Genomic DNA, 16,150 nt, shown 5'->3' with positions numbered 1-16,150 from the left:
TGTGTGTGCGTGTGCGTGTGCGTGTGCGTGTGCGTGCGCGTGCGCGTGCGCGTGTGCGTGTGCGTATAATAGCATATGAGCGATACCGCGCGCATAGCATAGCGTAATAGCGTATGCGCGGGGGGGGGGGTTAACAGCTGTATACAATCAAGAGCGTATTAAGAAGGTCCTTCTTTATACGCTCTTGATACAATGCGCCAGTACATATGCACAGTACAGGCGGGCGCGATAGACTGGTAGACTGACTAGACTCTTTCATTCACTCTACTCCTTGCTTCCAACTTGATTACACGGTTGTCAATGACGCTAACCCTCCGACAGATAGGGTCTTGTTTCCGGTGTTTACGCAGCTGGATATGGCGTATGAAAGCTGGACGCAGTCTAGGATGGCGCGCTTCGGCCGATCGCCTGCGCTACGAAAGATTTTTCGCGATGTGGCGCGTTTGGTCCGATGTAGTCCAATGTATCGTGGCCACTGATTGTGGCGCGTATGGGCCGCATAATATTTGAAACGAAAATTGGAAATCGAGTTTGAAATCAGAAATTTAGTGTGAAATTGGAAATCGAGTTTGAAATTTGGTTTGAAATTGGAAATCGAGTTTGAAAGTGGAAATCGAGTTTGAAATTGGAATTTAAGTTTGAAATTGGAAATCGAGTTTGAAATTAGAAATCAAGTTTGAAATTGGAAATCGAATTTGAAATTGGAAATCGAGTTTGGAATTAGGTTTAAAATTGATTTTGAATACAATTTTTTTTTAAATATAACTGGTGTGAATACCGTGGGTGGCGCTCCTGGCATTGGTCCTAAGAACAATATAATAATACATTGTTCTCAGCAATATATACAATGTATACATGTCATCAGGCCGGAGTACATGTCATGTATTATGTATACATTGTTCTCAGCATTGCTACCTAGTATTCCCTTAGGTATTATTACCTCGATCTTATAACACTCTCCTAGTTATTATTTAAAGCTCTTGATCACACATATGATATCATATGATATACGTGTTCAATCTCCTCTCGTATCAATAAGTGTGCAAGAGTGTGCGTACATTTTGCCGGTTAGACGATTGGAGTCCCCTAACGCCAGATGGCAGCAATGCATATCCGGTAACAGGTTTAACGTTTATGCGTGTCGTGTTAGCATTGTCGTCTATGCATAGATTATTAGATACAAACACACCAACACTACAGTGCTTTTTCTGTGTTTGTATATATATCTATGGTCTATGATATGTCAAGATTGCAAGATAGCCAAGACCCCGAAAAAGAGCCCTGTCGATTTTAAAGTCTACATTTGAATGACGGCTGGGTACCCAAACAACTAGGATTCTGCCACAATTGTGAATTGGCCCCTGACCCTGTCACCTGTGTTCTTTGATTTTTTTTCCGATTTCCAGTACATTCTGGGTGTTTCTCTATGCTGAAGAGTTTTCGACGACGAACATGAATGATGAAAACAGAACAGTGTGGATTGGAAATATATCGCGAGAGGTTGATGAAGAATTGTTGTTCGAACTGTTCCTGCAGGTACCTCGCTTCTTTACTTCGAGTACCAGTTCGCCTAGACCGAATAATTCTGTCCCATATAACCTTTTTTATATTTTGGTGAGGGTTATTGGGACAGAACGCGGTTCATTAAAATTTCGTGAGATCGCATGCAAAATACATGCGCTGCGAATGTGGCTCGTATGCCGCTATTGGCGCAAAAAAAAACCTACCGTTCCCTTCTACATTACGTTCCCTTGCTACTGGTATGTGTATACATTCACTTCAATCGTTATTCACTTCTTAAAAGATCGTTTTACAGAAACCCCGCTTCATTTAACTTTAGTAAATTGTGTTCGCCATTTACAAACAATCAGACCAATCAGAGCGAGGCTTACAATAGCCCCTGGTTCTCGCTTGTGTCTGTGGCGCTGCAGGAGGTCTGATAGACTCACTCTGATTGGTCTGATTGTTTGTAAATGACGAACGTAATTTAGTAAAATTAAATGAAGCGGGGTTCTCTGAAAAACAATCATTTAAGAAGTGAATAACGATTGAAATGAATGTATACACATATCAGTAGCAAGGTAAAGCCATGTAGAAGGGAACGGTAGGTTTTTTTTCGCGCCAATAGCGGCGTACGGGCCGCATTCGCAGCGCATGCATTTTGCATGCGATCTCACGAAATTTCAAGGAACCCCGTTGTCCCAATAACCATCTCCAAAATATAAAAAAGGTTATATGGGACAGAATTATTCGGTCTACAGTTCGCCTATTCCATAATAGAAGTTCATAGGCATAGAGTCCATAATAGAAAATTCTATTTTCATAAATTAATAATTCAGATTTTAATTCAGAATCAAATTGCAATTCAGAATTTATTTTCATTAATTTTAAAAATCATAAATTCCTATTATGAACTCTTGATATAGATATCTGGAGCCCGTTGTCAGAAACAAAATTAGTCTTGACATTAGTCTTAACAATAACATTTTCTCGTAGACCGTCGACAGCGCTTTGTTTTGTATTGTTATCAGGAAATCTGCTACGATTTTTCATTCAGGTAACTTCGCAGCGTTTCTGTCGACGGTCTAAAAGAAAAAGTTAATGTTAAGACTAATGTTAAAACGATCATTGCGAGAATTTTTCTCAGAAAAACGAAATATAGCTGAATATAGTCTCATCTGACAGCGAAAATATCACTGATTACACCAACATTCAAAACACCAATATTTTATGCAGTTAGCATAGAAAAATTGATTTGACCACATCATACCAGCAATACATTTTTTCGAGTCAAGACTTTCAAAAATCACAAATGGCGTCTCAAACAAGCGAACATAATTAAAACAAAGGGGCATCTATTTGTGTGTGATAAGTATTCTCGCTGGCGGTACGCAACGAGGATTTGATCCACTTATCTCTCCGTCTTCGTTATAGTCCCTAGGACTTTTGAAGACTAATATTTATGAGGTTACAACTTACACTCTTGTTTGTGTTACGCTACTATATGCACCTCTGTGTTTACATCTGACCAAAAATATCTCCGGTGCGATTTTTGCATTACTGTACCCTTGTTGACGTCTCGCGGTACCGCGAGAAAGTGCGAGATATTACCGCGAAAATCAACAAGAGAACGCAAAATTGTAATCGTGCATGATTTTTTCTTTGCATGCGGTTCTAAGACATTTTATTGTTATTTCAAACAATTACTGTTACTCAAGCAACAACGGTAGGCATCTTAAAGCGATCATTGCGAGTTTTTTTCAGCATTTTTTAGTGTTTATTCTCACTCTCATGACTAATTTTGTTTCTGACAACAGGCCCCTGTATTCTAATATATATCTATGACATCACGCACGCCGCTGTGCATAAACAACAAGAATATAGAGAACTCTATTGAATAGGCGAAAGAGAATAAAAGAACATTAAGACATTGGTAGGAAATACATTTCGTGTTTATATTTAACATGTGTTTTTCTCTTCAGGCAGGGCCTCTAGAAAGTGTCAAGATAGCAAAAGATGGGAGTGGATTACAACGCACTTTCGGATTTGCCGTCTTCAAGCATGAGCAGTCTGTTCCATATACCGTCGACTTGCTCAATAATGTGACGCTGTGTGGACGATCACTTATCGTAAAGGCAAGACAATTACAACAGTCACCAGCAGATTCATCCTACGAAACACTTTCTCGCCAAAACAGACTCCCGCAGGCCGTGTCTTTGGGGCAAAATTACCTTTTAGGACAGAGCATCCCTGGAGCTGGCATGCCATATAGACAGATGCAGCCAAATTGTTCCCAGTTTCAAGGGATGTCAAGGAATTTTGTCATGAGCCCTCAAGCGGCAATAGCATATTATTATCAAATGGCATACCAGCAGAGACCTAATGTCACACCATCTGGCTACTGGGGTTAAGTACTTTCTGGGATTTATCGTACCACAGCCACACTTTTTGCTATCTTTCAATGAATGAGAGCATTGCATGTTAATGCAAGCTATATTTTGCATTAATATATTGTAACCAGATGCAACTGCAGTAATGGCAGCTTGTGGGCACAATTGTTAACTCCACAGCAATATGTTTAATCATAGTGAAAAAATACATCATTCATTTAATAATATTGGAAAGTTGTGAGTTGGATGCACTCTCATCCAAAATGCAGTCGTGCCATGTTTTACAGAAAAGTGATTGCGAGTTTTAGACCATAGATTTCAGTCCAGCACGTTGTGATATGCAATATAAATAGTTACACCAAATGTAAATGAGGACATTTCCTGACTTCCCATTAATCAATGAAATTGCCAATTCAGCCAATTCGGCCATTTTTGCCATTCACATGATGAAGTGTGCTTTTCCTGTATATTTGTGTACATGTTTGTACATCAGACGTCACTTGTATAGTAAACCTGTTGATGAATTATTGACACTGAAAGCTTTCGCTTTATTTTACTTGCTAACAAAATGTGCGAAATTAATGCGACCAGAGTCAAATACTCCACGATTTACTGTCGGACTCCCTGATTTGACATATGCAAGTCCGTGTGACTCCCTGAAAATTCTGCTATACTAACTAGTTTGTTCCAGAGCACAGCATTCCAGCAAATGTGCAAAGAAAATTTGGCAGACGTGCAACCACATGAAACTTATTGTTAATATCTTTAATTTTGAACTTTAGACTGCGGACTCCCTCTTTTTGAGGGTAGGGAGTCCATTGGACTCCCTTGTTCAAAAGTCAATTTCTACCCCTGCACTGTATATATACTGTTCAATGTGTGTTCTATTAGATGATGACAATCATTATTGCTTGCAGTGTTCTTATTATTATTATTTATATATTATTATTTATTATTTATTATTATTATTTATTGCAGTGTTCATTATTGCTTGCAGTTCTCTGACATTCTGTCAGTTTTTGCCTAGCCAAATCGTCACAATGTACATGATTACAGCCAGGATTTATTACAGACATGATATCAGGGGTTAATAATGACAAATTGTTAAATCATTAATGACATGTCATTATTAACCCCTGATGATAGACATTGTAGTACATATCACATTAACCACATTACAAGTTGTATCATTAACACAATATCACAGTAACCTTATCTGCAGGGTTGAGAACAGCAAGAAGGGAAAACAGAGGAAAAGATAACGAAGGACAAGTACGAGGCGGCGTAGCCGCCAAGTGGGGAAAGGGCTGGGGGTTCCCCCCCATAATTTTTTTGAGAAAAATGGACTATAACGGCATCTTTAGGCCATGTGGAGATACATCCCAGCTCAATTTAGGTATTTGCAAAAGCCATACTTGTAATATATTATTTTAACAACAGATTTGAGGCCTTCCCCATGACTTTTTGTTGCTAATCTAGCAACTGTACATAATGGCTAACAATATATACATTAAACGTTTGCACTAAAAAAATAAATAATAATAATTAAACTTAAATATTTTAAAACATTTGCACGATTCACGCGGCTGTCAAATCGGCAGACAATTCTCATCCCTGTATCTGACGAATATGATCTTGAATGATAACGCAAGTACACAATAAAATCGAAGCAAATTTATCTATACGCCAATCTCATTTATTTTGTCTTCGTATTACATAATCTAGTTAGTTTATATTGAAATTAGCACATTTAAATACCATGTGCATTCTATCCAATATGGACATTTTGAGCATTGCAACTCTTCTTCACCTACCGTGTAGTTTTCAGGAAGCAACAATTCAAATAATACTTCCACTATGCATTTAACCTGGTACTAAAGGAATCTTAATGAGCAGAATTGCAATAACTTTTATTTACATAAGCATCAAGACACGCGGCATCCACACAAATCAATGAAGCACGATAGACAGCAACAGGATTGGAAGATGGCACCCTCAGTAAGGGAACTTGTTAACCAGCTTCAATGCTCAGTTATTAGCAAAAATACACAACTCGCAAACGAATTTGACATTCTTTTAGTACAACTTTTATGTTCAAGTTTACCCAATGAAACAATTTCTGAATGTTTTAGAAACAAATGTACGATCATGCCAAACAATTGGCTGTTTATTACTAATATTTAATATTATAACAAATAGTGTAGTGCACACAAGCGTAACTATATTTCTTCTTAATACATCAAACTACTAGTCTCAAGACAAAATACGTTTCTGTTTCCATTTATACATGAAATGGCCTAAACAGTTGATACATCTGCAAATGCCTGCAAATGCTACAATCTGCAAATGAATGTTCTGATCACACAACTAACACACTTCTACTCCGTACAACTGAATGGAGTCTTGAACGAATAGCATTGACATAGAATATAATACAAGTGCATAATTTGACTCATTAGGAAATAATTTTTTTCTTGGTCTTCTTCATTTCCCTAATCAACTTCCTTAGTAGACAGGGAATTCGGATAGCACCTCATTTCATTAATTTTTATAATCAGTAATTATACCTGCACACTTAACATACACTTGTACAAACATTTTCATCATCCACTACCTTCTGACCTTATACCTGTTATAGGACAGGGCATTCGGTCAACACCTTCTTTCCATATCTTATCAGAATGTGTCATTTTTACCTGCACACTTAACACATGCACACTTGTACGAACGTATGCAACATCTTAATACTAATATCGTGTTACGTCGAGCAAAAATAATATGTTAAATAATAGGCACTGAAAGAACAAAGTCACATGCGTCCGAGTACTTGATGTTCCAACTAACTTTGGATCATCATGTTACTCTGCCATGTCATTACATATATGCCTGTTACATAATGCTGACAGAGCTAAAAAGAAGTGTAATCACATCACTTTATTTTTAGAATTTTATCCAAAAAGCAGTTAAACACGACAGGAATTAGGAACAAAATATGCACGTATATCATATCTATCAAAGAATTCTAAATTTTTCCACCATGTTTACGTGAAACGTAAATAATAAACAGACTTCTTTCAGTTAATTAACACGAGTGGCCATGACAACACACTTAGGCTGTGGTTGCAGCAGTCTCCATAACTTCACCTTCCTTTTTCTCTTTTTTGCCAGCTTCTGAAACCGTTCATTACCATACTTTATCATTAGAAACATACACATACATACATAGCTCAACAGTTGATTTGCCCTGTACGTTCACTAAATTTCTGTAATGTGCTTCGAATCTGTAATCGAAACTTCTTCGAAAACATGACTGAACGAGACGTCTCAGATAATTAAGAAGCTACACACTGGAATATCAAACTCCCCCACTAGCATTCATACCTTCAGTTTCGGGAGCACTGCCGTCGGCCTTGCGCTTGCGTGTGTTGGCGCCAAGTTTACGATTGAACCGTGGTGCTGGCAACGGATCCATACCCAGCACTTTGTAGATCTGCCTGAACGCTATCAGCCTCAGCGCAAACTGCAAATATAATGCAAACATGCTGGGATGAAATGGAAACTAACATGTAAAATCTTGAATTGTGATCTAAATGCCAATGCTAACATGATGCCACCACCATATACTGGGCATGACGAATTGCAAACTGCGATAAGCGTTTTCAAGTTGTAACTATCATTATGCAAAGAAGGTGGAGCTGGAATGAAATAGCACTGATAAAATACTTTTGCCTCTATTACCTTCATTGCATGCTACTTTACCTAACTTTGTGGTAAGGACCGCAATAGAAATAAATGCCCATGACAATCACACTTTTTGCACGCATATCTTATCTATTCATACTGTTTACACACGTGAAGTATGTAATTGTGATACATGATATTACTATTGTATATGCATTGACCAATTGGGTTTACCCTAAAAAAGTGCTCACCTAGTCACTAAATCAACTAATCAATCAATCAATCAATACCTGGGCGCTAGCAGTGATCTCCTCTCTCTCCTGCTGCTGGAGGTTGCCGGCCGCGTCGGTTGGTTCTTTCTCGCACGGATCCAGCAGGCCTGGACCGCCTGCAACGAATCGTGAAGCCACGTCACATTCACACATTCACACAGCCACACATGCCCAACACTACACTACGTTAGCACTAAGGGTGGGACGATTCAATGATACATCGACGTATCACGATACAAACCTTGACAATACATGTATCAATAAGTTTGACCATTCACGATACACATATTGATACGCAGGGGATGACCCCGGTCTATAGGGATGACCCCGGCGATGCTCCCGAAAGTCACCGATGATAACCGAAACGCCGTTCATTCATAAAGTTATCGCGGGAAAAACCGAACTCCCACGAAGCGACTTTCCTAACCCGCAAAAGGCAAGAGTGATAGTGAATATTGTGGATGCGAGGTGCCGTGAGGCCTGTGGGAGGGGAAGTTTACGAGCCAATATCTCAGCCTAGGAGTATCGTTTTGACAAGCAGTTGGTCTTGTTTTAGAGAGCAAAGAATTCTGCTTAATGCAATACCAGAAAATTATTCTAGACTCACAGGATGTAGCAAAGTAGAATAATATTGCCGTGAAATAGCACTATTTTCCCGTTTTTCCGTTGTACACTCAAGGTGTTTATTAGCTCTTGATAAAATCCATATCATTTAGTAGAGTAGTTTCATCCAAAGACAAAAGAAACATACACTTCGCAATTTCACTGTATTTGTTTACTAACTGCTCCACGTTGTTAATTTGTAATCGTTCACATGACTGGTAGAGTACCCTTGAGTGTATAGTTTGCTAGAGTTTCTCTTGAAAGTATCGGGACACGTATCGTGTCGTGAATGCTGTAACATGACACGGATCGTAACGTGAGCCATCTGTATCATCCTACCCCTAGTTAACACACACCCATAGCATAACACACACCCATAGCATAACACACAAATAGAATGTCAAATAGATTTGGTAGCAATCCCAACACCCAGCATGCGTTACTTGACAGCATCAGGTGCCCCCCTACTTTTTGCACTTGTGATCACTTTTCCCGGACCACCGTTTATCCATTACCCGACTGCTGCCATCTTGTTCATTCAATTTTGGCACCTTCTGCTCACCACTAATACCAGGTTCTATTCACAGCTGTCATTAAGATGCATATGAAGCTACTACTCTACAAAGAAGGATGAGATAAAAGTTGATACTGGCATCGTACATAAACTGTTCGATGATATAAAATGCTCTGGGAATAGACTAAATAATGGACTAGGGTAATATGGACTGGGAATAGTCTAATAACAGTTAATCTATACAGGGTTCATAGTAGTAAGACACATGGCCAAAATAAGACTTTTTTTACGCGATTTTTGATAGATCACCGACTAAGATCACTAATAATATTTATATATACACAATTGCACAGCAGATTTAATTATTCCGTATTATATATACAACAATTCTTACACTAAGTCGAGAACAGTTTATAAAAAAATAAGGACTATTAAGTACTTTTCTAAGATTTTACCAAAAATAAGTACTAATAAGGGCCCTTATTTTATTTTTGGCAAAATAAGTACTTATAAGACTTTGGAAGACCTGCTACGAACCCTGCTATATAAACGCGGCGAGTTGACTACGGACCTAAATGGACTAGTACAGCGTAGTGTTGCTCTACTGATAGTGCATCCGATTACCTACCAGGAAGGAGAACTCCACACGCGAGCGCCTCAAACACCCGTCGAAGGGCATCGCCCGGTGTCATGTTGTTTCCACCGCTACTGATGGCATGTTCACACAGAAGTTCCAGCGCCTGCAACATCCACGACACAATATTAGTTAACCACACCATGTACTGGTGGACACGGGACAGGTGGAGTGAATGAATTTCGTGTGGCACGCATGGAATAACAACCAGGGCGCGAAATTAGCACCGGCCCACCGGCTTATGCCGGCAAATTATTTGAAGGGCCAGTAACATTGGTAAAACACCAGCCCTCCGAGCCGGTGGTTTCAGGCGAGTTAGCGAGTACGTACACTTTTATTGATAGCAAATTTACCAGCTTATAGCAAATTTATACCAAATAGCCCCCATTACTGTTTTACCTGAAGGATATCACGCCGTAATATATCAATATTTTACAAATTTGAAATCGAAAATGCAAGCGTGAAACATGACATTGGCAAATACAACAGCAAACAAAATTTGTGAGGGCTGGTAAAAAAACTGCTGTTACCAGCCCTCTGTCCCGGTGCAAAAAATCTGAATTTCATGCCTTGACAACACTGCGTCTTTCTAGCAAGTGTCAACTTTGTCAACTTTCTCCAACAGATTGACCGATGCTTCATCCTAACACCAACAATATCTATCGCGTAGTTACGCTAGCAATCTGTAATAGCGAGCGTTTCACGGGCACAGCATCGCCGAAGCTTGCGTCCCACACTCCCACACTCACCCAAGGATTCAGAGACTTCCAGGTTGGAACGCGGTCACACAGATCTCTCAGGATGCGGATGACGATGACGCACGACTGCAGTCCACTCGCTCTTGCCTGCAAACACGCACGAATCTAATACTCGACCGATCCCGGAAACCGTCGCCGCTCTGCACGCAAAAACCGCCTGCGTGCGAAACCGGCACACATGCCTAACTCGTGGCCCGCAAACCTTCGGAGCTGATGCACGTGCGCTTTATAGTGGGAGTCGAAGAACGTTTACACGGGTTTAACGTACGCATTCGTGTGGAAATAGCCTGAGGCTGCCGATCCACATTACAAAGTCACATACACGTGCAAAGCTCCATCTGACCCTACTACCACGTCTTCCCCCAAGCTTGGATGTAAACTCAGCTTACTTCTTCTGTGACAAACCTCTTACAGAACAACAGTCTTGGCAAATTCGGTACAAGCTCAGTGTTACAGATACTGATGCTCACTTGTTCACACGAGGATTAATGAAATCGGGATACCCGTTCGCGTGGTGTGCGAAACGCGATCACCGAGTCACTAGAAACAAGTGAACATCGCTAAGCATGACACACTGCCTGCACGCTGCACCTTTCCCCATCGAGTGAGAACAGGCAATGTAACGAACAAGAGGCCAGTGCATGAATACTCTGCTAAGGTTTGTCGCCGAGGTGTTTAGAGGCAAGCTGGGCCACAGCAAATCATCCACAGCGCACTTTCCAGCCTCATGTTACACAGTGGTTTCACTCACTATACAGTAGATAAGGGGGGCTGATCGGGCCAACTTCACCAACAAAGTCTCAAATACTGGCGCTGCAGTGTACTGTTATGTGCATTTGTGAATCTCTCAAGATATACCAAACAACAATCCGTCAATGATGCAAACCGCAAGACGTCATGTGAGAGTTAAATTGAGAAGAAACACGAATTCAGTGAAATTACACCTCCTTTCTTTACATCTTATGAGAGTTTATTTTGTTGCTTTTCTCGACAATTTTGTGATTACAACTATTATCTGACTTGAAATTCAATTTGATATATAATGCTACCACTTTACACACCTGCAATTCTACTCAATAGATGAAGTAAATGCGCTCGCGAGCTAATGTAGCTAAGGACTACTATCCACGTGTTGCTGTGTCGTGTTCGGAGCCAATAGTTATTCTTGCAAACCCTCCCTTCAACTGTGAGCTTTGTACATCAGAGAAACTGACACCTTTTTGGTGAAGTGCGTAGAAGGGACTGGGACTAGGCACAACGGTACGTCAACAACGCTTACACATAAGGCTGCAAAGTATAATAGCAAAAGTTCAAACCTGAAACCACTTTGCGTGACGTAGCGCTGCGAGAGCATCTTGGCATTTCTGCTTATCCAACAGGTCCGATGGCTCTTTCGCTCGAGTAGCTACAACGGAATGGGTGTTTGACCATCAGAGCAGGTTTCTCTCACCAGCAGCGATGGGCACGGAGGAACCCACCTTGACCGTCACCAGCACAGGAAGAAGCGTCGAGAAGATGGGAAAGGAATGCAGTGGGCAGTGAGAAGACCACCGCATCCGTTACCAGGACGTAATCGGTCAAACGACAGGGAACGGCAGCGGATCAACATTGTCAGGAAAGAAAATTGGCCGGACAGAAAAACAAAGAGCTAGCTGCACACTTTGGCGCAAGACGTTTAGCTGTTTAGAGGGGATTAGCACTGAAAGGGGAGTAGTTGGCTGCAGCATGAACCATATCAAGAGTTTTGCAGTTATAGCCCATAGGATTCGTGGCCAAGCGACAGAGTAGTGTGGCAGCTGTTTTAACTGAATGAAAGGTGTTCCAGTTATAGGGAATTACAGGTGTAGTGACAGAGAAGCCAAACTTCAGTTAAATAGGCAATTCGTGGTGTAGGGAGAGAGTAAAGTATAAAGGTAAAAGCATATATTTACTGAGCAAAAAAACCCAGATGTTAGAGCTCATTTGAGACGTAGGGGTATACTCGTGTGGCTGGGCGCAGCATATACTGAATGCATGGTTCAGCTATTAGAGGGGATTAACATTGTAGGGACAGAGCAGTATAGCTACGGCATAAACACACAGGTAAGTGTTGAGGGCAGTCAGAGGTGAAGGAACAGCGTACTGTGTTGCAGTTACGTATAAACTTAGCACAAGGTTTAGTTGGTAAAGATAACCAGACGTGTAGGGGTAGAGTATTATGCCACAACACAAACTGAACAGAAGGTTCCACTTTGGGAAAAATGGAGAGAAGTGGGAAGGGGTGATCTGATATAAGGAAGGCTGGAGAATGACTGAGCGAGAAGGCTTTGGCTAGTGAACTGGCAATTAGCTGTTGGTTCAAGTTCACACCTGCCCCTGAATGATCAAAAATCCATCGTCTCCCAACATACAACTCTACAATACAAACAGCGAAATGTATTAGACTGGCAGCCAGTCAAAATACATGCTGCCAGAAACGAACAGAATATGTTCAAAATTAGTTCATCATGAAAGAATAACACCACCACTTACCTCCACATTTATGCAACCCATTCATAACAATGAAATGGCTAGGATCACCATGTATGCAAACAACAGCTATACTAAAATTAGCCCTCCGTCATGAATGTCATATTTCAACTTAGAGACGAAATAATAGAACTTATGGACCGTATATTACTATAATCCAATATAATCCGAACGAAATACCGTGAATCGGTAAGGAGAAGCAGGCATATCTGTATTATTTACATAATCCTAACTGAAACCACATCTTTTGGAAGAGGCAGTAATCCGGAAGTTATAAGACACGATGCTCGTGTATCCATCGCGAAAAAAACAAATTGCATTTTAAATGAATCACATTCAGTCAGAGAAAAGTGATGTCAGTGATATCAACATTTGGCCAGCAATCTTTACAAAAAGAGCGAACACCATGTCTAGCCATCTGCCGGCAATAAGGTTTACATTCCCCCAGAGAGCCCTGAAACTTTTCCACTACTGCCCGATTGCATTCAGAATTTCAATGATATCAGCTGGAAAAATATAACCATTTCTTGAACTCACTGGACAATACAACACTCGACAGTGGTAATACAGTCTTAAATCTATATTGTATACTAGTTCTCTATGCTATAGTTTAATATTAGTTTCACAGATACAGCACAGTTCTGCAGGATCAGAAACGAAACAGAAAACAATAAGTCTCTGAGCCCTCAAAGCCGTCACAAGCTACATCGCAAACGTAAACTCATCACTTTCCTCTGACTACACAACCGCAAAATCCGAACAGAAAACATCCCCGATGGGGCGACCAGCCCCACCAGCATGGGGGGTCTGACCAGAGAGAACATCGAGTGAGTAACCCACCACGCGTCCCTCTCTCTGGTCACACTCCCCCGGGGCGGAGGGACGCGTAACCGACCTTGCTTGTCCTCAGGCTCGTCAGTGCTCGTGCGCATCAGCGGCGAGGTGAGGGTCAGCTTCACGCAGCTCTTCGGCTCGACGTTCGAGGCGAGCAGGATGGCCGCGTCTCGCACCGACAGCTTCATCTCGTACTTCTCCTCCGTCACCGTCTGAACGCCGCGAGAGAACGACACCGCGGTCACGAGTACAGCTCACATCACATCACGTTAACGCCACGCACGCACGTCGCATGCTCAGTGCAAGCCTGCTCAGACCAGTGGTCAAGCCACAGCTGCCAGCGCGCGCTTCACGCTAGCGCGTCGCGGTGTACACTCGTGGATGATGGAAAGCCGACAAACACGGTTGCAACAGTTAACCATCATATGTGCTAGATGTGGTGCTTATCGTAAGAGATTAGGGCGCAGTAAAAACAGGAAAGTTTTTCGTGCATTTCTTGCCATCTCATTTGGCAGCAGTTATGCAGAACAAAATGATTAAAGTACAACCAGTTGTCTGGATATACAGTTTTTAAAAATAAGCGCAGGCGCACGCGGCACTCACCGCCAGCTTTTCGGGCAGTAGTTTGGCGACCCTCGACAGCAGAGACTTGTTGGGCTTCTCGCCACACAGCAGGATGAGTTCTACGTCGAGGCAGCCATGCAGCACCAGCCCCTTGGCGAGCACGCCGACCCGCATCACACCCTTGAGCGCGCGTGGCTTCAGGTCCTCCTCCTCCTTTTTCTCACTGAAACGCAGACGAGAGGCGATCAAGAACCGTGACACACGCGCGTGAGAAAAAGAGACGAGTTGTCAGAAACAAATTATTGGGGACAACAAGCATTTCTTTATCTTCCCTACACACGAAGGCATTCATCCCAGGCTCACACACACCCGAGCTCTACACACATCATCGCTAACCACGGGCCGGCTAACAGAAACAACCGGACAGAGTGCACTCACGGAGTGCATACCTCCGCCAACGACATACGCCATACGAATCACGAACAACCCACGATATACGCCAGCGTACTAACATGTACACGCTCCCATGTAACATGTATGTGTTACGAGCTGGCTCGCTTGGCTCGCTGGCTTGCTGACTCGCTGGGTGATATCGATCGACCGCCGCGCTAATATTGATCGCACGAACACACGAACACACGAACACACGAGAGCGAAAACATAACCTCCTCCAACTTCGTTGGGCGGAGGTAAAAATAGTCTCAAAATTAGTCTCAACATTAACTTTTGCCTCGTAGACCAATATCAGAAGCATTGTTAAGCTACGAGTTGGTCCATGAGATAAAGTTAATGTTACGATTCATTTCGTTTCTGACAACGAGCCCCCAAGCATGAGATCATGCATAAGGTTAATTGGGTCATTGCATAAACGAGGCATGATGAACCAGGACGTAACGAGACAAGCAACCAGGACACCGGGGACAGACTGCGCATACATAATGGCAGTGACAACGAGGGTGGAAGCAGGGCAGCACACAGGATATAATGGGTTGCAGAACTACACAGAGATGATAGGTAGAAGCAGATAAGTAGCTCTAGATAGAGATGAAGTGAGATGTGCCGAGGAGCGCGTTTTACCTTATGCTGCTTACTGTGGAAATAGAGAATTTGGTTCCGAGAAAAATAACAATAGACTCAATGTTTTTATCTAGCATTTGAATATTACATGAATAGAAACACATATTCCATAACATTCTGCTTGCAAGGCATAGCTTACTCTGCTTTGTTATCGTCTTTTTCTTCCACATCACTCTCTGTCTCTACTTTAATATCTTTTTTTATCTGAAGCTTGCCCTCCTCTTGTTCCTCTGCTTGTTCTTCTTTTGGTGGTTCTTCTTTTGGTGCATCCCTTAAACAACACCTTACAACTGTAGTTTCTCAAGTGAATATTTGTGCAATGCAAGTGATTAATTTGATTACTACTAGCACTGGTGCATTTTACTTCAAATAACCATTGACACAGATTTACGTATAAACACAAAATGCATAAATACTCATTCACAAATTTAGCGTACTGCTCGGTCTCTACTCACTGTTCTGCCAACTGGTCAGAGATGAGCTTTAGGGCCTTCTCAGTGGCAGTGACAATGCTCTGTACTGCCTGCAGCTCTTTCTCATTGGGATATATCATCGCGTGTTTCGCCATGATGTGACGGTCATCGTACGTCTGACCCCGTCGAATCTGTTGCAGAATATAAGAATTAGCAGTATACAGCAGTAGCGAATTATAAGAAGTAGCAGTATACAGCAGTAGCGAATTATAAGTAGCAGAAAATAAGAAGTAGCAGTCAGTATACAGCAGTAGCGGAATATAAGACATATATCAGTAGACAGCAGTAGCCGAATATAAGACATATCAGTAGACAGCAGTAGCAGAATATAAGACACAGTGC

At 41.6% G+C, this 16,150-nt stretch overlaps 2 protein-coding genes across 4 annotated transcripts in view; one reads left to right on the top strand and one right to left on the bottom strand.

Moving 5' to 3' along the window:
* The first annotated feature begins 1,125 nt into the window (after nt 1-1,125).
* Nucleotides 1,126-4,423, top strand: LOC106812781 (splicing regulator RBM11-like). Its single transcript, XM_014816755.1, has 2 exons — nt 1,126-1,536; nt 3,483-4,423. The coding sequence occupies exons 1-2, from the start codon at nt 1,453-1,455 to the stop codon at nt 3,909-3,911; spliced, it is 513 nt and encodes a 170-aa protein (XP_014672241.1). The 5' UTR covers nt 1,126-1,452; the 3' UTR covers nt 3,912-4,423.
* Nucleotides 4,424-5,564: 1,141 nt separating this feature from the next.
* LOC106812780 (zinc finger RNA-binding protein-like) overlaps nt 5,565-16,150 on the bottom strand; it is a 21,724-nt gene continuing 11,138 nt past the window's right edge. For 2 of the 3 annotated variants that reach the window (XM_014816752.1, XM_014816753.1), the window contains exons 12-21: nt 15,791-15,939; nt 15,475-15,606; nt 14,298-14,481; nt 13,756-13,906; nt 11,669-11,757; nt 10,344-10,439; nt 9,589-9,700; nt 7,862-7,959; nt 7,272-7,410; nt 5,565-7,061 (exon numbers count right to left, since the gene is read on the bottom strand). In XM_014816752.1, the coding sequence (XP_014672238.1) occupies nt 7,000-7,061; nt 7,272-7,410; nt 7,862-7,959; nt 9,589-9,700; nt 10,344-10,439; nt 11,669-11,757; nt 13,756-13,906; nt 14,298-14,481; nt 15,475-15,606; nt 15,791-15,939 (1,212 nt within the window). In that variant the 3' untranslated portion in view covers nt 5,565-6,999. The remainder of the gene's footprint in view (nt 7,062-7,271; nt 7,411-7,861; nt 7,960-9,588; nt 9,701-10,343; nt 10,440-11,668; nt 11,758-13,755; nt 13,907-14,297; nt 14,482-15,474; nt 15,607-15,790; nt 15,940-16,150) is intronic. The other variant, XM_014816754.1, reaches the window with a different exon arrangement.

The sequence above is a fragment of the Priapulus caudatus genome, unplaced genomic scaffold, assembly GCF_000485595.1.
Source record: "Priapulus caudatus unplaced genomic scaffold, Priapulus_caudatus-5.0.1 Scaffold686, whole genome shotgun sequence".
NCBI classification, from domain to species: Eukaryota; Metazoa; Priapulida; class Priapulimorpha; order Priapulimorphida; family Priapulidae; genus Priapulus; species Priapulus caudatus.
The sequence above is the reverse complement of the archived record's forward strand: the minus strand, read 5'-3'. Positions and strand labels throughout refer to the sequence as shown.

What these genes read in the sequence shown, in the direction of transcription:
- LOC106812781 (XM_014816755.1), top strand. Translation starts at nt 1,453, where the DNA reads ATGAATGATGAAAACAGAACAGTGTGGATTGGAAATATATCGCGAGAG. An exon ending in TGTTCGAACTGTTCCTGCAG is followed by an intron (nt 1,537 to 3,482) that starts GTACCTCGCTTC and finishes TTTTCTCTTCAG; the next exon opens with GCAGGGCCTCTAGAAAGTGT.